Consider the following 22,533-nt stretch of genomic DNA (forward strand, 5'->3'; position numbering starts at 1 on the left):
GCTCTGACTGCAGAGTAGATTCTTATGTTGATTATTCCACTTTTGTACTTATTACGATGGTTTGATAAATTTACGTTTATGTTTCAATAACGGTAGAAATATGCTTCCTGGTAAGTCTCCAAGCTATAGATATTTTTCAAATTAATTGTTAGCCAATTTAGCTGTTAGCCTTGTTGAGTTAGCCACACTAACATTTTACATAATGTTTTCTAAGATAGACGCTAGATCATCATTCAACCAGTGGTTATCCACTCAAACTGTGATCCAAGTTTAATATAAGCCATGCTAGTGGTTATCCACTTGAATAGTTTTCCAAGTTAGCTGTAAGTCAAGCTATATGTTAGCCAATGTTATGTTACCTAACATAACAGGATGAGCAAAGTAGCATGAGCTTAGAAGCAGAGCTGGTGGGGAGCTGCCAACTGGGTTAGCAACATGTCCACAAAACCTTCTTCCTTATTAAGCGACAGAAGTCCATAAACCATGACTCCTTCGTTAGACACTCTCTGGCTGCCTGGCAGGGCAAAGGTTGTGTCCTGTTTACAGCATCCCCGGTCGCAAAGTTCCTTCTTATATCAGATTTATGGTGTGTCACCACAGACAGCGCTTGGTTCTCTAGGCCCATGGAACACTGATGTGTCATTAGTTGCCCATTGGAGTGAGTGATACTAACTTGTGTGGCTATTTATAGAACTCAGCCTCTGTTTACATGGCATAAGCTCAAGCCCAAAGCAAACAGAAGTATGTGAAGTACGATTCACATTTTGTACCCAAAAAAAAGCACATGGGTGAATGCAGCAGTGTTCAACATTATTTTCTATATTGTCTATTTTGGAGGCAAAAATGAATACATCATTTAACTACCGTTCCAATAGGCCACGTGCTTTTGGCCCTTAGACGGCCCAACACCTCCTCCACGAGTCTCCCCAACCCAAAAGAAAACAATCAGATGGGAAAAAGCCTGGTGGGGCTATAGACAGGGATTATTATATAGATTCATCTGTATCTGGTTTACAACCGCTTCTAATGTACTGGTTGGCCCCTTCATTGATTATGAAATCACTGTGAGATACTACGCAATTTAGTATCATTAATGATTATAATGCTATTTGTACATGTATATTTACATAGTCTATATCTAGGAGTCAGATCCTATCACATTCACCATACATACACATACTGTGTTGGCAGGATGGTTTGTAATTCCATCTTGCATGATGGCACACAGATCTGGAGTCATGTTTAGGGATGGAATGCACTCTCAGCTACTATATATGTAAATATAAATAAATAAATATATATATATGTTCTCTACAAGGTTATGTAGAGTTCTGTCTGTGGTCGGCATACCACTGGACGGCCTGGCAGTGCTTGTCCAGCACTGGGTCTATAACAGGGATTTTATGAGTGTAACAGCCCTTGGCAAGATGCTGAGACTTCCACACCGGTGCTTTCAGCTTTTACTTTCTTAATCAAGATGTTATTGTCTAAAGCACTGTGAAAACTATAAAAAGGATATAAGAAACATAATACCAATATTAATAGCTTCACAAATGAGAACTAGGATAAACATTATATGAAAACATTGTTTATTGCTCCGCAAATTACAACTAGATGAACACATTTGAGCATGACAGAAAATACAGAACTAGCTGGCTTGCAGCAATGCTAACATGAACAAACAAAAATATAAACTAGCCTTATAATTGCACAAATTGCATAAATCATAAATCACACACTGACTGACATTTCATTCATAATTTTATGCAATCAAGATGCCTTGTTCTGCTCTACAAAGGATGCTAACTCTAATGATTTAAGATCAATTGCAGAAAGTTTATATTTCAGCACCATTTATGCCATAGGAAATTTTCATATGCTTCTTCGTTAAAGGTGACATATTATACATATGTCTAATATAATATGTCACCTTCAAGATTTTGCATAAAATTGTCCGTGAACCACGCCCATACTGAGGCAGATTGCCAGACACACAGAATAAGAATCAGAAATGTTTGAGTAATAAATATATTGTAATTTTTAAACTATAGTTTACTGTCAACATAAATTATTGAGCAGTAAGTTAAACAAATTTTACTACTAACGATAGAAGGCTGGGAAAATACAACATGATAAAAGATAGCCACATACGTAATGCAATATCCACGTGAGCTTGCGGTAATGCATTTTTGACAGAGAGATTTAATGAGGCTGTTAAGTGCCACTCTATCTACCTGCACTCAGACACATCATCCCATGATTTATTAACCAGAGATATAGCAGCTCTACCTAGCCATTGCGCTCATCATCATACTTTTGAGTAAACACCGTTTATGGTTATCCGTTTATGATTTACAGTATTTTTCTTTCTTGCATGCCATTTTATATGAACAATTTGGTTGCACAAAGAAGCAGATGCATTTTAATGAACCGAGAATCAACAACGTTTGCAAAAATGATATAGTTGGACAGTATATTGTATATTGTATTCAACAAAACCAAACGGTACATTTGCATAAGCCACCAGCTCAGCCTAAGTGCCATAAACCATCAGAGTGGCGAAGCTTGTGATTCTGGACTTTGGCGTTACCCCTGGTGACTTCTGAGTGACTTCAAGATTGGTGTCAGCTTTTAGCATAGCGTTAGCCTGCACTGGTAGGTTGCGGGGCACTGTGTGCCTGTTCAAACATGGCAGACATTCAACTCAACATACCAGCTGGAGATGGATTATTTGCGTGTGAACACTAAGTTAATAAATAAGTTAGTTAGTAGTAAATGTTAAGTGCTTTTTCCATCGGGGTATTAAATGCGTCGAGACCTCCGAGAAATAACAATAATTGGCTTTGATGTTGTAAATCACCCCGAGCTAGGAGACAAAACGGTCGAAATTAGTATTTTATTTGGTCATTTATTTGATTATATGGAAGTCAGACACCGTGCTTTTGCTGTGATAGAGAAAATGGTTATTTTACCAATCATAACACCATTATCAACAGAAGAGTCAAACAGACTGGGGTAGGCTGCTTAAACTGAAGTGCTGGTCTCAGAGTACATGCCAGGGTTAAGACCACCTGGGCCACACTGTTGTTTTACTCAGCTGGGGGGGTGATGGGGGTAAAACAGTGCTGCGGTTTTACCGTCTGTCACAAATATGTACTAGGTTTGGAGTTTTAAAATCGTTATGGATTGTGTATCATGTAGGTAGTTGATGTATGTAGTCGTATGGTTAAACAGTAAAGGATGTACTGAACATCGTTCATTTACAATTAATTTTTCTTGTCCTCTGGTCTGAAAGAAAATTTAGACAATGTATTTAATCTTAATCAATGTAAGAATAAAGTGCACATGGGTCATCTGGATGTGTGTGCATGTGTGATTTTTATATCCCTGTTAAATCAAAGCAATCTGCCCTTGCCTAATATCATCTCTCTACTTTTCTCACACATTTCTGTCTCTTCTTTACTTTTCCTATTTTGTGCTCTCCACCATTCTCCTCTCCTGCCCTCAGCCCAACCGCACCTCTCCTCTCATCCTATCTCATCCCCTTTTCCTCCATTTACCTCTACTTTATTGTCCTGTTTGGTTTCTTAATGTCCTTATCTAGTTATAGGGTTACATTACTTGAATTATGTAAGCTCCAGTGGAATGAAGCATCTATATCCTCTTATAACGTTAAGTATATTGGGATATTATATACATATATATTATAACTATTAACTTAACTTTCTCGTTCTCCTCTGCGACACCTATGGCAGGTAAAGAAACTCCTGGGTGATGAAAAATATGTCATAACTGCCCTATTTGAGATTTGATTGCATGCTGGAAATATCGCCACCAACACCCAGTTCGAAACCTTTATAATACTTCAAATGCAAGGGCCTTCAGCAGTGGTTCTTAGGCTGAATCCCCATTGTGCTACCTCAATCCGCGATGGATAGTGACTTCACTGACATTTATATATTAAATTCTAATATTTGGGAAACTTGGAGACTGACACTCTAAGTAAGGGGCTGACAAGGACAGTTCTATTTGTAAGGTAACCCTCTTCAGCTTGCCCTTTTTCAGATCTTCACCCACTGTTTTATCAGGACTGATGCATGCATACCACCATGCCACACCTAACTTTGAATGTTTACTAGTGAGCCCTAATGCAAAGACAGGATGAGTTGGCGAAACATGTTTAAAGATTTCTACCAATATTTCACAGGGTCTTTTAATAAGTCAAAGTTGGTGATGTATTCTTTGTGCAAAATAAATCTCTTTTAACAGAAATGTTAATGAATCAAAAAAGCAAAGTGTAACCGGTATGTGGTCCTGTCTCATCTAACCCCCCACCGCTTCATACCTTCCAAGGGGCCCAGCATTTAAAAATAAAAGTTATAACCAGAATGGAAATAACCTCCAACATACAGACATTACCATTTATATGAATTTGAATATAGATCAAAGGCGGCTGGTCCATAGAGGCAGAGGGATTACTCCTCATCTATTTTTAATAGGCCAGAGGGAGGTCAAAATTAAAAAAAAAAGATTAATTGGTTGAAATTAACCATTACCAAATCTCAGTAACATTCTGTAAAAAAAAACAATGATTGAACTTCTGAGTAAAATACTTCCTATTTGAGAGATAATTGACTGCACTGCAAGCGAGAGGAAAACAGCCAATCTGCGTGAATTACCTGAATTCAGTATTGACTTTGAATCATGTTAGTCTAATGATAATTTCCAAAATTCATCCTACATTTTCTACGACAGTAGAAAACTGCAAGTGTAGCGTGTTTCTGAGTGTGAGTGTGACAAACAAGCGATAAAGAGATATAGAATAATGCATACATGATATCGTTAAAAAAATGTAAGTCTAGTTAAAACCAGTGTTACAGTTTTTTACAAATGCGTTTCAATTTAGACACTTTTGATGGTCGAGTAGGGATAGACAATAATGTTTTAGGATTTTAAATTCAAAATCGACTTTTGTGGCGATGTTTGTGAGAAGATGCTGGACAAGCTCATAATAATGCAGCTCAGACCAGTAAATGACGTGCTGAAGGATGTACTGCTGACCCCGTTTTCATTCTTTGCCATACCAACAAAAACTTGGAATAAATTGGGATTAAACTAAGCTCCATCCTACTTCACATCCTGTCTCACATCCTTGGAGAGGAAAAGACTTCTGCATCCATCAACGCTTATAATTTCAGTTGAGCCCTTTCACTTGAGGCCTGAGCCCATACAATTCCTCTACTCTCCCTCTGAATCAGCCAAACCAGCAGAGCAATTCTAACTTTGCAAAAGCTAAATTGTTAGCATTTGTCACTACTCACGCGTTTTTTCAGAGGTACACACAGTATGACTTGTACAATGTGTGTGTGTGTGTGTGTGTTTGTGTGTGTGTGTGTGTGTGTGTGTGTGTGTGTGTGTGTGTGTGGTCTTTTACATATTTTGATGATCAATGATGTTGACTAACTTTGAAAAACGTATTTATTTGATGAATAAATACTTCGTATATAATAATAAGATGCTTATCTAAATGTTAACAATTAGCCTACCTCTATTGACGTACCACTGGAATCGCTGCTATCTAGTATATAAGGTTGTGACGTAATACAATAAGTCATTTAGCAGACGCCTGTATCCGAAATGTGAGAACAATCAAAGCATACAATCATGGTGCTTGATCTTTTGTAAATACATGTTCTTCAATTACTTGATAGATTGGCAATTCTTATTTATTGTGTGTGTTTGCTGATATTGAACTTCATAAATTGCACCTGTGACCACATAGGAAGTCATCTTTACTATCTCTGAGAACATAAAAGATAATCCAAACCTTCTGTGTGTGTATGGGGGATATTCAGCACGGTTTGAGGGCATAGATTCAACAACAAGACCTTCACAAATAATATGCTGAGGTCCTCTTGACGGTCCTCTTGACACCCTGACCGCTGTGTCATTCCCGCAGGCAAACGCCACACAAAGTATCACCCAGTACATCATCCTGGCAATGAGTCGATCGCCGAGAAGTCAACTTCAAAACAGGAAACTTTAAGACTGAATGGCTTTTTTTCCCTTCTTGCTCCGACACTTCTTCTCGCACTCTCTGTTTCTCACTCTCTCTCTCCCCGTCTCTCTCTTATTAGTGACACGAATATGCGAGCCACCTGGTACTCTTTCTCCGCTCTTCATCGAGGACCGCAGTAATAAGCATTAACTAACAACCTACTTACAGTAAATGTACAATTAACTAATAATCTAGTAATCATTAACGTATGGTGAGCATGTATGCTAATTAACTTAGGAGACTAAGGATCATGTTAACTATGGTATTCATTTATACATTCTTTAATGGTCCCTTACCCCCTCTAAGGGGTTAACCCTTAGGGAGTTAGCATTAGGGTTAACCCTAACCCTATTCAATATTGCATAAATTTATAGCTAGGTTAACATGAACACCATTCGTAAATGATTAGTAGTTAATTAGTTAACTGTTAATTAACTGTTTTTTAATTTTCAGTCATTATTTAATAATGCATTAACTAATGTTATTATGGTTAATTGGTGTAGCCTTATTGTAAAGGGTTACCAATTATAATTATAACATAACTCTGGTTGTCCTGGTGAGTCATGTGGCAAGCAATATTCTGTGTTTGATCACGCACACTTAATTTTTAAAGCATTTTTATATGTAAAACTGCATTACAACATGGTTCATGTAATGATACAACTGGGAGTTTGACATGGTTAGCAATGGAACCAACAAAACAAGATACAATTTATATTAGTTTGTTAATGATGAGAATTATGCTCAACCTAAAAGGTTTGTTTTGAGATTTTCTTTAAAAGTGTTGAAACTCTGCTGTGCCCTCTGGTCGATTCTTCCAGAGCAGAGGAGGAAAATGATGGTGAGGGAGTCGCTCTTGCAGCCACGACGGGGAAGCTCTTGTTGCTCATCTGGAGGTGCACAGATTTTCCCCTCAGACACGCTTCCCGAAACAAAGGCACCTCAACCGAGGTTAGCCAGTTCAATTTTTTGGAGAGCAAAGATCCAGCGAGAATCAAACAATTCTTTGTGAAAAGCATGAAGTGTCGTTTTTTGAGTTTCCTCTTTTGATTGAAGGTGTTGCTGATACTGGAGGATATTGGGCCTAGCAGCAGGTGAGAGGTCCAGGTGGACAGTTAATCACAAACACCGCGTGCAAGAGGCTGAGGCAGGCAGAAGGAAGGGGTGGGGAGCCTGGCACGAGGCACGGAGGCCTTTATTTGCCAAATAAAGCACAACTTAAAACCCTTCTCAGGGACAAGAGGAAGACTGACACTGTGTACTGTGTGGGTGCATGTGCGTATTCATTCCTTTGCATATCCGTGAGTATGTGTATCGTGGTGTTTCTGTGTGTGTGTATGGAAGTGCATGCTTTTATGTGTGTGTGTGTGTGTGTGTGTGTGTATACGTGGTATTTTTATTCGTACCTGTATGGAATGGAAAAGGGATAAGTAGACGTTAGCGGTTGTTTATTCTGTGCGTGCTTCATAACCTCTAGCAATAAAATTGTAGAAATCAAAAAAATTGTATTCATGTAAAAACTCTCCAGTAGTCACCTTGTGTTTGTTTGGGTAGTTAGCGATTACCATTCCCCAGAACTGCCCAGTCAGGCATCTTCATGGTTTCATATTTCACCATCATGATGCAGCGAAATGCAAAAATACTTAAGCTGGCTCTTTTCCCATGAGAGAGCTGGGTATTGGTCTCGGTGACAGGTCACAGAGATAGGCTGGGGTCTAGGATAAAGATCATAGGTCAGAGAGACTCTTGGTCTAGGAGAGAGAGAGGACATGGATCAGGGATTGGCTGGGTTTAGAAGTCATAGGTCAGGTGTAGACTGGGTCTAGGAGAGATTGGTTTAAAGATATGCATAATCGAGTCTAGGAGTAAGATAAAGGGTCTCCTACCAGTCTAGACCTTTCAGTCTAGACCCCCCCCCCCCCCCCCCCCCTTTGAAACCTCCCTGGACATACATTGGCATTACAGATGATGGTTGGCACAAAACACGGCCCGAACCCTGGATGAATTCCCAAAAATATGCATATGCTTTCTGTATGGATGGCATCTCCTTTGAGAAGCTCAGGGTTTGGGTGCTATTTCCTACCCTGGGGTCCGTTGCATGTGGTTTCCTCACCAAAGCAAGTCAAAAGGTGTGTGATCTGAAAGGCTCCCTCGGGGAGGGAAGCAGAGACAGATTAAAGGGTAATTCCGGTGTAAAATGGATTTGGGATATGTTTTGTATGATAACGAGTTGAAACGTTCGTTTTGGAGCACAAAAAACGTATATAGACGCTTTCTTCAGTTGGCTGTTTATAGCCGATTCTATCAAAACACTACAAACTTAGAACGATGGGGGCACTGGTTAAGGTAAAAACTAAATCGCTATTTTAAACCACTTAAAAGGCTAAAAGTAGCCCGACACATCTTTGGTAGTATAATAAGGGTCTTAACATATAAAACGAGGCATTGAGAACTTTGTAAGTGTACAGATTGTTTATCAAAAAATACATTGGACCTGTGCTGTGTTCTCTCTGAGGTCTTGATCTTCTGGACCTCCTACTGATGTGTGGACGTACTGATGTGCGGGCTCAACAGGGACCTGAGAACGGTATCTGTTCAGATTTGAGAAAAACAAGGAATTATGGGCCTAACAACCAACCCCAGGTTTTGTTGGGCTGAGCTGGCAGCTGAGGAATGTTCATAAAGTAATATTTTTTTCTTTAATATTTAAATGTTTTCATGTTGGATGTTTCCATTGATTAATTTCACGTAACTCGATTGATATGACGAGATGTTGATCTAAATCACCAACCCGCTATAACGCGATTTTGTGCTCATGCTCACGGAAATGAATCTATTGAATCGTGTTCCAGAGAAGGATTGTCAGACTTTTTCGTGATACACAGAACGACAGGTAAACCCATACATTTTGAATGGGATTGTTTCTCCAACTTTTTTGTGCTACACAGAACGACATTAAAACAAATGCATTTCAATCTGGAGATATCTTTCAACCTTTGAGGTTATGGATATGTCAAAACAGCAATCTGATTTTTCTGAATTTTGCAGCAGACCTCCTCAGAAACTTAAACTAACCATGACCCTTACCCAGTCTCACACCATGATGTAGAATAACTATGTTGGTCCATAGCGGAAAACTTAGTAGTTTTACAATAACGGCTTGTAAAAATAACATGTCGTGACATGGCTATGTTTCTTTGGCCTATTCTTTTCAATGGGCCTGCGTTCACGTCACGTGACTGTCAAGTCACATCACATGACTGACCCCCACCAACCACAGTTATCGTATACATCCATATGTACTTGTTGACAACCTAGGCCATTATTTCATTTTCTGTAACATGAACGCATATATGCTGTATTTAATACATGAACATGTTATATGAACACAATATTCTGAACAACCCCCGAACATATTAATTCTAGATTCCTGTGATAGGAGTGGGATGCTGTGATGAGGAACATTAATGTACACAATGTAAGCACAGTTCACGTTGCGTGAGTTCCTTGTAAAGTGTAATTTACACAAACCTAGATGAGGAGTTATCGCCTTAATAGTGCACTACGGTCCTTTACTCATTGAAAGATAAATTATTTAGCCAGCTTTTTGAATAGATTTGTTGCCATGCCCCAGTGGTGGTGGTGTCATATATATGAAAGAGGGCATTCAACTATACTAGAATGATAAATTAGGAAGCTAAAGCCCTAAAGGAATTGATGCAATGAGTAGGTGACTTCAAGGACAGTAACATATACCTGCTGTCTCTTTTATATCAAAGAGGGTCTCAAAGGATTTATACAATTATCAATTTGGGACCTCCAGCACAGTAATTACTCACAAAGCCTCAGCAAATACTCCATCTCATTGAGTCTCACACAGCAGCTCACTTGCAAGATTTTGAGCTGAATTTCTTACCAGACCTACACCCTCCCCATCCAACATGAGGATCAGGCCTCTCTTTCATAATGACAAACTGACCTTTTCACAGAATCGATTCCTTCAAGTTGATACATATCTAAGTTTTGATAATTTTCGCAGTATGGCAAAAATCAGATATTATTTTTCTAACATCGTATTGAGCAAAAAGAACAACAGATTGTTGGTCAATGACGTTTCACATGTCATTATCAATGACCAATTTAGTATTTATATTCTTCGTTGTCTGTCGTTCTTTTGTTTGGCAAGTAGCAGACGTCCTAGTTCGAGAAAGCGATCCCGTTCAGTGGCATCTGTTTGTATTTGAGTCAGATTCAATCGCATCTCGTTCATCTAGGTCATTTGATCTCGTAGTAGCTGCCAGGCTATCTCGACTCAAGTCACTTCTCTTTTGAGACAATGATTCCCACTTATCCAATGGTTGACCGGGTCCCACTTCCTATGTTTTGAGTAAGCAGGTAGCATGCCTATGATGGACGCAAGTGAGTATGGGATGTGTGAGTTTGGAAAAGCCGGGGATTCATGGGCACTTGGACTTTAGAAAGGCTGACCCGGCATTTACCGGACAATAAGAAGAGTAGTTCAAAAATATTAGTTTGTTAATTTTTGCCCATCACTACATGTAATTAGTTACTCCATTGGCGAACTGAGCTCTCTCTTCAGAGTAATGACCTGACAGAGAATAGACAATCTGTAAAGGACAGGTGAAGGAGTCGATTAAGGGCTCATTAGTCAGAAGATGCGTTTGGGACGTGAAAACGAAGGTGCAACATCCCCGCAGGCAGCTGAGCACTATAACCTACAGTTAAAGTGCTCTACTGAGCACTATAACCTACAGTTAAAGTGCTCAGATGCCTTTCATCCACCAATGTGCCAAAGCAGACCCGCAACTCACAACAAAAGTGTTGTAAGACACAACAACGCACATTTGTGGAGATATATTCAAAGATGTGAATATGATTTGCTGTTCACAAATCCCCCCAAAAAATATCTATCTAAAAGTGCAGCCCTTACATTTTTGTGGTCACAATCATTTACATGCTATGCTTGCTTGGGTTACCCTGCGCCTCATTGTAAGTCACTATCGAACAGAAGCATCTGCTGAATGCCTCAGCCCAAATGTAAATGCAATTTAGAAAAACAAATAAACAATTGAACCAAGGTTATGTGGGAAGCGCAATATCAGAGGAGGGAATGGTTCATTTGCTGGAATACTGAGCGTGGCGCTGGATCTGTTAGAGTTGCTCTCTTGTGTATCTCCCAGTGGAAGAACCAGATACCCCGGCACCCCCAATGCAAGACACCTCTATACCAGACACCACCAGCACCGGGCCCCCCAAACAGCCCCTTGCACCCCTAGCAGGACCAGGCACCCCCAACACCAGGCACCCCCAGCACCAGACAGTCCCATAACCAGACATCACCAGCAGCTGACAGCACCGGACCGTCCTGTAACCAGACAGCCCCAGCACCAGACCGTCCTGTAACCAGACAGCCCCAGCACCAGACTGTCCTGTAACCAGACCGCCCCAGCACCAGACTGTCCTGTAACCAGACAGCCCCAGCACCAGACTGTCCTGTAACCAGACAGCCCCAGCACTAGACTGTCCTGTAACCAGACAGCCCCAGTAGCTGACAGCACCAGACACCCCCAGCACAAGGTACCCCCAGCAACAGACACCCTTAGCAGCAGACCCCCAAATCAGCAGACACCCCCAAGCCCCATGCAGCCCCAGCATCCTCAAAACCATGCTCCCCAAGCCGAAGGTGTGTGTGTGTGTGTGTCACACACACACACACACACACACTATATTGGACTGGCCTTCAGCCCCGACCAGACACTGAGACTTAATGTCAAGGCCTGAGGCACCCTGCCCGCCCCCTTAGCCTTGTGCTCTGGTCCGCCGGAACCTAACTCTATGTTGATGGGTTTGGGAACAAGTTTTGTGCATCATGCCAGAGTGTGAACTTACTGAGCTTTGCGGCACAAGCTGGAAAGGATATGGAAACAGTTACGAAGCCTCAGCAAACTTCAGAAGGTTGCTGGCTAGCCTGGCTCAAAGGTTGCAGGTCACAGGCTACATCCCCAGAATTTCTACTGAGGTTTCTATGAGGAAAGCACCTGTCCTTGATCACTTCCGGATTATATATTTAAATTATTACTATTACAAAGTAACCTTCAGTGAATACAGATACAATACCAAACGTGCCAACCCTGACACCTCAGATATACAGAGGTCGTTCGGGGAATTCTTAAAGTGAATCAGAAAATAAGAAGCAGACAGAAAATACATTAAAAAACATATGAATAATCTCCCAATTTTGGGAGAAATGGAGTGGAATGTTGACCACCGAAAGAGGACAGTGAGAACTGGGACTCTACCAGGAACATCAGGAGGGTTGGCACGGGAACGGTAAGGGTGTGTCCATCTTCCTCAAGGATGCCGACAGGTTAGACTGAGGACATTGAATCCTATGCTGTCCTTCTCCTCGCTTGGATGATTCTCTGTATGTTTTTGTGTGTTTTTTGTATGTTCTGTGTTTGTTTTCTGCTAAATCCTTGTGTTTGTGTCTCCTACAGGCCTTCTCGTCGTATATGGGAACATGATGCCGGAGATGGAGGAGCTAGTCAATGAAAGGTCAGCTTTGTCCCTTTAACCTTGAAGACCTAGTCCACTACTACATGTGTTACAAATACCTTGTACATGGTTTCCCAAATGTCTTCTTCTTAATAGTTCACTGTAACCATTTAAAACCACTTTCTATGTATTCTCAAGGATCAACTTCTTGGCTCTCCTCTTATCGCGACTCTTCCTCTCCTCTTCTGCCCTCTCTTCTCCGACCCTCTCCTGCCCTCTTCTTTCCTTTTCTCTTCTCCTGTTTATTTTTCTCTCATCTCTATTCTCTTTATCTTTTCTCATCTTTCCTCCCCTTTTCTATTCTTTCCTCTGGTATCCATAGAGAGAGAGAGAGAGAGAGAGAGAGAGAGAGAGAGAGAGAGAGAGAGAGAGAGAGAGATAAAGAGAGAGATTACAGACTGCAGTGACAAAAATTACATACATAAGCCATCAAAGACATCAGCAGCTGATAAGGGACTGAGTACACAGAGGCCAAAGCCTAGTATCCCAGACATACAGAGACTTGTATTACAGATTAATAGGGACTATTATTACAGCCTTACAGGGATACAACACATGCATGTGTGTAACATGGCAAGGTTAAGTGGTGTAGGACCATCCGCTTCCCTGCAATACGGTCATCCAGGGAGTGATAGCTTTTGAAGGGGTCTTCTCGGATCAGCAGATCGGCGTCTTGCTGTCGGTGACCTTGGCCCGGCGATCATCGCGCCACGCTAGTCACTCTGATTTATGGTCCGGTCCTCACTCTCCAGTGCCCACTGCGTGACCTACATATGTGTACGTCCCACAGTCACAGAACATATGGGCGCACGCAGAGATGGAACAGATGGAAAGAGGCGTGAGGGAGAGATGGTTGGGGGGAGGGGGTTGATGGACAGAGAGAGATTAAATGTCGGTATGAGTTGGATTCATCTGTTTGAGAGTTTAGTTTTTCCATATTGGATGCTGCGGGTGTCGGTTTAAACTTCGCTTTAAATTACTGTTTGTGTGTGCGTGTGTGGTATGCCCTTATTTCGACCTCTTACCTTCCATTGGTTTCCCTATTTCTTAAGTCCATGACTCACCTTCAGTGTATCACCATGGTACCTGCCTCTCCTCCCCCTCCCCCTTTCAGCCTCCCTCTCCTCCCTCTCCACCTTCCTCCCCTTCGTCAACATTCCTCTTATCTTTTCCTCCTTCCCCTTCTTCTCCATCTCCTTCCTCTCCTCGACCACATCCCTCTCCCCCTCCACAAAAATGATTAAATTAAGGTTCTAGATTAAGGATTGTTATATTTAGGTTTTTGGCTAGAGATGGTTAAATGTAGGTACTATATTAAGAATTGATACGTGTAGGTATCAGGGTAGAGATGGTTAAATGCAGGTTCTAGATTAAGGATTGAAACGTGTAGGTATCAGGGTAGAGATGGTTAAATGCAGGTTCTAGATTAAGGATTGATACGTGTAGGTATCAGGGTAGAGATGGTTAAATGCAGGTTCTAGATTAAGGATTGATACGTTTAGGGATGAGGGTGAGATGGTTAAATGAAGGTACTGTCGGTGACTGATGGTTGAGTTGAGGTATTATGCTAGAGAAGGTTAAAGGTATGTACTAGATTAAAGATGGTTGAGTACAGATAGGGCTAATGTCTGGATAACAGTGTTTGTTTTGGCTGATAACCGATCTTGAAACTTTGGTCTGAATCATGGCTCAGAATACAACCATTGCTACAATGACACAGCTATAGTTTGCGCTCTTATATTTATATTTCCTGTAAAAAGGCATTATAAGACATTGAGATACACGGATTGGCAAAGCGGAGGAGTTGTTTTTTAAAGGTTCCATTGTAACGGCGACATTTTTGCAAAATAACCACAATTATCGATGTGCAGCCGCACTCGCTGAAGCCCTGCTGCGCTTATTCCTGCTTCCCTTTCTCTCCTCAAACCGAGGGAACACAGACCCAGAGCAGAGAGCGTGCACAAAGCCTTATATCTCTGCCAAACACGCGTCTACTTCAAATACGCACTCTCCATTCTTGCCCAAGCATGATTCTCTCAAATTCAATTCGTTTTCGAATCGAAGGCTTTCTCGGCAAAATATATTCCTTAATATTACCTAAACTGCACCAAGTAATGGTACACCAAGAAACCTGATCAGTTACAAGGATAATTGTGAATAGATGATTCACAAATTTTAACAATAACAGCATTTGGGGTTTTCCCTTTGTTTTTATTTCTGTGATCTAAAAATAATTACACTCCCAAATCACGATTAAGGAGAATATTGGCTGGTAAAATGAATGGTTTTGTGTTTTTTGAAGGCATTTCAATAATACACCAATCATACATTAATTTTATTGCGCTTTTCATGAAAAACTAACATACAAAGCTCTGAGGTACAGAGTACTTCCAAAGTACAGTTTAAGATAACAATAATCACTTGTCTACATTCAAGAGGATCTAAATAAAACAAATAATATCATATTGTATTGTCATATATAGATGTTATGCAATGTAAATAATGCACATTTCTTGCTAATAATGTTTTAAAGCAGGGTTTATTACAAAAAGGGAAATTATATTATATTTACTTTGATATGTAGTATACTTTGATATTAATACACAGTCTAGTAATGGGAACATTAATGCATAATATGTTGTTGCTACTGAGGAGGAAACTATTGTACAAAATGCAAGGGGGACCCTCGGGAATGATTCCGCTCTCTGGTGTCAGACAGGGTCAGGAGTCACGGGGTCAGACAGGGTCCCAGGGTGGGATAGCACCAGGTCATTTAGACCAGTTGCTGTTTCAGTCTTCCATCTTATGACAATCCACCGTCCTCCTCCACCGACCTCCTCACCCTTTTTGTTTATCTCCTCGCTGCACCTCAGGCCAACGCTTTGGTTTCTGGATGGGCGCGCTTGGCAGCGCCGTTCACATCCGGACAGCATTAAAACAAACACCGAGAGCCGGCCACAGCCAAGTGGCTTCCGCTGACAACCCTTTCACTGGTCTTAAAAAAGAACGCTATTTATCCATCCATGCATCCAGAAGTCCTTTGGGTCTTATCTTGTTTAAGTTATTGAGCCAATCGAATCGACCATGGCTTTCTTTTGCTGTACTCATATTGATCATTCCCTTGTTCTTCCTTTGATATTCCAGTGATTGGCTCCTGTAGCTTTGGCTCGTTTACTTGATTTCTCAAGCAGAATTAATTAGTTCACTCAGACATTGATTCTCACGGTTGCTTTGATACACAAACAAAACACACACACACACACACACAACACACACACATATACACATAAACGGAAGACCCATCCGCACAGAGTGGGCGTCCCAGGAGGGTCCCAGGGGGTTTGTTTCTGTGTGTGTGTGTTTGTGTATATGTGTGTGCGTGTGTATGTGTGTGCATGCACATGTCATTGCATAACAAGCTATCCGATTCCCCATGGATGTCCCGGCCTCCCTGAAGGCCTGCTACTGTAGCTCCCCGGGGTCGTAGAGTCAGCGCCACTCACCTGGGACCTTGTCTGTTTCCTCTCCCCCCAACGGACCCCCCTCATCCTTCATTAGACCATCCTGTCACACACATGTTTGCACACTTAGTCGTGCGAGATTAGTGACCGAACATGGATGTGATATACATTTATAGTTGAACTACTATACGTAAGGGATAATGCCCGACGAGGTGTCCATTATCAGGAATTAATGGACGACGCGGAGGCGTGAACGCGGTATCCCGCTTATACCACGGTCACTTGCCAAAGAAAGTAAATTAAGACCATTCATTTATATTTTCATGTGTTTTACAATCCAAATATAAAGTTTTTCACAAGCCATAACTTTGTTTCCCTGGTAACGCCTGAGGGTTTGACTAATTCCTGGAACAACGATTACCGTCCCGTAAGGTTCTTAAGCAACGGATCGTTGTTCACTACTCCAGTAATTAAGACAGACCTTAGCTACGACTTGGCAACGAAAGGTATTCTCGTTCCCGTTGCTATGGCTACTAATTTTTGAGACAGGCTGATACGATACGCCATTAATTGAGAACGGTGAACAGACCATTTGACTGGAACTACTTAGCAGGTGTCCGTATATCAGGAGTTAATGCGCACACCCTGCAGCCAATCAGAATCGAGCATTCCCCCAGAACGTGGTATAATATAAATTCATATGTTTAAAAGTTAGTTTATATGTTCCTTTCTTCACGTTTGCTGTTGTATTTCATCTTCAACCTTCTTACCATTTAGTTATTTAGCGGTTTTGTTGTTTTCTTTCTACCTTGTGGGTAGAAAGTTACTTACTGATCTCATGAGTCCACATTTCAGTTTCTCGTTGAAGATCAGTCTGGCCAAAGCGGACTCATCAGCACGAGGCAATTAGGGTTTGTTGACGACGAGACAAAGAGTGATGCAGAAGTTAGAAACAACGGTAACATCGGAACAAAGTGCTATCGACCTAGCAATAACGGTTTTATCTGATTAGAACTTTAAATGGTTAACAGAAACTTGCAGTGAGGGCTTTTCTCAAAGGAGATCCTTTTGCTTTACTGGCTGATGTACTGCTTGGTCAGGCCAGAGCCAAGAGAGCACTGGCGTAGTTACTTCATCCGATTTTGCTGTGCCCATATGTGGAATCATTTTATGGCCCAGCCAAGAAGAGACTGATATTCACTGTGAAATACAAACTTGAATATCTGGTCTCCTTAGACACTTATTCAAAGTGTTTTAGAGTGAACTAAGGATACACGTCATTAAGGAGCAGGGAGGGGAATATGAGATCTTTCTTAACTATGCCAACATACAGGAAGACATTTCGGAACGAATACAGAACATTTGAGCTGGGAGTGAAAACGTCTTAGCCATTACATTACCTCTGTCATAGCAACCTTCTTAAACCTCCAGATTACACCACAACTCAAATTATATACATTTTGGATGGTACTCTCCTCCTTAACATCAAATACTATGTTCAGCCACACACGCACGCATGCACACACACACACACACACACACACACACACACACACACACACACACACACACACACACACACACACACACACACACACACACACACACACACACACACACACACACACACACAAACAGACACATACATACATAGTACCAATAGTCATGAGTAGTATTGACTACGTCCTCGCTGCATTCATATATTCTGTGCATGGCTTCTTTCTGTCGCAATTAACACATTTCCAGCGTATGACTGATGATGGATCTAACGCTTGCCATGAACAAGGGCTTGTATGACTCAACCTGGATGCATGAACCATGCAGGCTTCCAGTTAAATCCATCCCTTGAATTGAAACTCTGGAACTAGATGTGCCCTCAGTGCCAGGCTCTGCTAACCCAAATTAGACCACTCGTAGTTAATGATCATCCCAGCCTGCTGAATGGATGAGGGTCTTGAACAGAACCTCCCGTAAATTTGCACAATTTAATTGGCATTCATTCATTGTCATCTGGTGACATTGGCGGTGGACTTCATAATATAAAGATCATAGCAGGAAAGATGAAACTGTGTAGTTATGTCTTACACAGATGCATGTAACCTAGCCTGTATGCAGGTGACATGGGTTGGACCCACGCCTTTAACCTCCGACCCCTATATCCAACTTCCTCTTTGGCAGTTAAATTAAGCAAATGCCTTCTAATTGCACTAGGCTTGCACCAATGGGAGTACAGTAGCGTGTCGTGTTACCCAACAGAGGAGAGACTGTCTTCACAGAGAGGCTGTTATTCCATCTGTGCCCATGAAACCATAGCCAGACGCCCGAGCCATACATGAAACCTCCTCAGCATCTCTGACCCACTAACCACCGTGTCTCCAAGGGAATCGGTGATTTCACATGAGCAGGGCTTGGCACAGATGCTTCTGATCGGTCAGGGAGTTTGTACTAATGTTTCACATCGTACACAGTGTGCCCAACACCTGATCTCCTCTGCTGCTCCCTGGTAACTGATCACTCCTTTCCTTTACGGATGTGGCGGGTGTTCAGGATCAAATGTGTTCCCAGATCTTCAATGCCGTTGCGTAATAGTTCTGCTGTCCGTTTAGTTGCCTGTAAACACTTGTTGTTGTGGTGGTGACCGTGGGTAATCCAGGAAGCTTGTAGTGTTTATCAATTAGTTTCTAGTCTGTGTCTCGTTTTAGAAGGGCCATAACATTGAAATCTGAAAAACATGAAGTGCTTAAGGGTTTGATACAGTTAGTGGCCTGCGATTTTTTAATGACTCCAACATCATTTGGGCTTTCACACAAAAACTAAATGTAGTAATACAATTTAGCTGTTGTGACATCCAAGTTTCATTACAACATGCCTATGATTTAATCAGTATTCTGAATGTTTAAATGAATTACACATCGAAGACATACAAGAAGACTAAGTGGAAGAACTGGGCAGCAGTGCTCAGTGTCCACCGATCAGAGACTGATGTTGTACTGAGCATCTCCCAGTTTCCAACAGTAGGAGACTATGGTATAACTGGGCAGCTCCCAGAATTTCCTGGTAGAAGAGTGTGGTTGTACTGGGCAGCTCTTAGTGTCCACAAGTAGAAGACTCTGGTGGTACTGGGTAGCTCCCACTATCAACCTCGAGAAGAATGTGGTTTTAATGGGCAGAACCCTCTCTATGTGGAGAATGAATGTATTCATGTTTTTCTCTGCCTACATAGTACTGCATAATTTAACTTTAGTTTTTCATTCAAACATTGATTCCAGATAATTGCCTCTTTCTAAATTGAAGATTTAGATTTTTGTGCTTATTTCTTGGGTAAACTGAGCTTTAGGCTTGACCCTGATTTGGTGAAGATAAGTAATACGTGCAGTGATTTGGCCAACCAATAATAAGACTAGCATCTACTGCACACACCACTAGTACCTTGACTTTATTATGCTGCTCTTTTTCGACAAATTGTATTTTCGTATTCTACCGAATGGTATAATGATTTTAATGGACATTTGAAATGCCTGCACATCGGAATTCCATCGAAAGAGCCGATTGATGCTGGGAGGTCTTATCAACCGAAACCTAGCAACAGAACTCTTCATCAAACTCTGTGGAGCAACAATAATAGAATTTCCCTCATCCATGCAATGTTAATGTATTCATTGTAGCTACTATGCACATATATTAAAGGTAGGGAAGGCAATTTGGAGAATCTAGCTAGAGTATGCTACTTTTGGAAAGTAAAATAAATAGGAAGGGAATGCTATTTACAATCAATAGTTGATCTCAGTAATGATCAATGCACCCCCTACACTCCATGAACCCTCCGACATTAAGCCCCGCCCCCCCCCTGTTCTGCTTTGAAATGTGTCACATTACGTCAGTAAGAATCCTTCTGTGCTCATAGCAGAGACTACCTGGTTGTTAACAATAGACAACAACCCAGGGTGGTGGAAGGGAATGTTATTTATAATAATATATATTATAAATGACATTTATAATAGATAAATATCCTGTCATACTTTGAAAGGGTCACATTACATCAATAAGAATCCCTCTGAGCTCGTAGCAGCAACTGTGGTGGAGAGATTAGTGGATCATTAATTTATTCATACTAGATTGATTATTTATTGTTTACTTAAATAATCCCAGGACTTGACTGGGAGTCTCATTATTCTACCAAGTAAGGGTATATACTGTGTGTACATATACTGGGTGTGTACATTGTGCATTTGGCATCAGAAATACTGCTTCCATGGAGACAACACATTGCATTTCTTATCCATTTAGTTAAAAATATTGATTGCAGAGATTTGACACAGAATTCATCTAAATATAATGAAGATGTTTTTGAGTGCTTGAAAGACAACACACTAAGATGGATGTGTCATTCTTTATGGAAAATAAAGGATTGGTTAGCAATGATTTATCGTATTTATTGGATTTTATTAGGAACAATGGGGGATATAACGGGATTAAAATCTCATTAGACAGTCCATTAGTGGTGAGAAGGTCTGCTTAGTGTAACTGGAAAAAATTATAAATACAAATTAATACGGACAGCTGGTTATCAGATTGTGTGTGTTTGTGTGTGTGAGTGTGTGGTCCTGCCCCAAGCGTGTTGGATAAGATGGACCCCTATGGCCAGTCTACTTTAGAAGTTTAGAAAGCGAAAGGCTAAAGAATCCTGAGCAAATAAATTGTTTATTATTAATATTTGTATTATTTGTATTGTTACAATTATAAAATATTTGACAATATGCTTTGTTGAAGTTCAGCTGTCCCCTAGAGACATATGCCACACCAGAACTATGTCCACATGACACACACACACACGCACGCACGCACGCACGCACACGCACGCACACACACACTTATATTGCTTGTATTAAATCAATTTAGTCAATAACTAACCTGAATCTTCCAAACAATATTTTATGACAAATAATGTTTAGACAAAAAAAATAAAATTTAGACATTTCTATGTTCATGAATTATTAATTCAGTAGTTAGGATCACAAAACAGCTCAGATCTGCCATAGATAATAAAATAATAAAATTATGCAGAGTTCGAATCAGGTTCTTTTGAGCAATCAAGTATGGAACTGTGAAACGTCTCAAAATCTCATCATCCTATGTTTCAGTTTTTTAAATTGTGTTCATACATTTTTAAAATTAAGGTTTTAAAGCATTTATTTCCTGAATATCCTGCTTTGAAGGTATGTTAAAAAAATATAAAGACAAAAGTAAATTTTATTTTGAAATATTTGTAAAGCCAATTCTTTTTTTGTGTGTTGAGCTCATTTTCTTGCTGTCTAGTTTTTTAATTGAGCCAAATGCAAGCCTGAAAGCTATCCGTTAAGCCCATAGCAACACTGATAGCCTTATGAATAGTCTCCAGCTCCAATTATTCTACTTTTTGTGAGTCAACAAAACCTTCTGACTACAGCTAACAAATACTTAATATGAAGACATCTGCGCTACTGTTTATTCCTCTTTGGCCATTTTGATTGGTGCTATAACACTTTCTACACTTTAGTTTCAAATTATTGATTAATTGTATTTTCTATAAAAAAAATAATGAACCACCTGCGTCCCACCTGCACTGTGAGTCACCGGTGGGGTCGTGACCCAGAGTTTTCTACACCGCCCTCTTCTAGACATCCCATAAGGAGCTGACTGCAACCTCAACCCTGCTTAGTCCAGTTGGAAGAGGCGGTTGTTGTTGCTGTTGTGGTTCCAACCACTTTCAGGTGAGGGGGTGGGGCTGATGTTGAGATGTTATCCAATGGAATTCCTATCATCTCTATTGGAAATATCTTTGTGTTATGTAGTAGTGGGAAGGGTTAGGGTGATGTAGTCTTAGTCCCACATGCATTTCATGACATTTCATCTCCACTCTACCGCAAACCACCCCTTTACCACCAACAACCCTACTAAACCACAACTGCTTCTACACACAACAACCACCAGCGTCTCTTACACCGTCATCGCTACCTCCATCGCCAGTCCAACAACTCCATCTCCATCCTCACCCTCTGTCTCTGTACTCTGGTTTTACAGTTGTGTTGTGTTGACTGGATGCTATGAGAGGCATACCTACAGGTCTGCTCCACTGGTCAGAGTGGCCGAGGTCATGTCATCTGCCTCTCTCTATTCTCTTTTCTCTCTTCCTTCCCCTGACCGTGTTGGTTTTCGTCCTCTAATGTTCTCTGTCTCTCTGTACGTCGTATCTTCCTATAATGTGCCCCATCACTTGATCCCCCTATGCATATTCTGTCTTCTTGCTCATGGCTGTCCTTCAGTCAACATCCAGAAGACGAGACTTAAAGCCACTGGCTTCTCTCTTCACTCACAGCAATCACCCAAGGGGGACACACTGTCCTTTACAATGGCAAATAGTTATTGATGGAATCTGTGTAGTCCTTTAACAGAGACACC

The 22,533-nt window shown here is 40.9% G+C and overlaps 1 protein-coding gene across 2 annotated transcripts in view; it reads left to right on the forward strand.

The window, feature by feature from the left end:
- Nucleotides 1–22,533, forward strand: part of htr4 (5-hydroxytryptamine receptor 4) — a gene marked incomplete at its 3' end in the record, with an annotated part of 79,852 nt that overhangs the window by 13,704 nt on the left and 43,615 nt on the right. The window contains exon 2 of one of the 2 annotated variants that reach the window (XM_079744558.1): nt 12,577–12,634. In XM_079744558.1, coding sequence (XP_079600684.1) covers nt 12,600–12,634 — 35 coding nt within the window. In that variant the 5' untranslated portion in view covers nt 12,577–12,599. Of the gene's footprint in view, nt 1–12,544; nt 12,635–22,533 lie in introns of those variants that run through there. The other variant, XM_079744557.1, reaches the window with a different exon arrangement.

The sequence above is a fragment of the Pollachius pollachius genome (genome assembly GCF_949987615.1).
Source record: "Pollachius pollachius genome assembly, chromosome: 10".
NCBI lineage: Eukaryota > Metazoa > Chordata > Actinopteri > Gadiformes > Gadidae > Pollachius > Pollachius pollachius.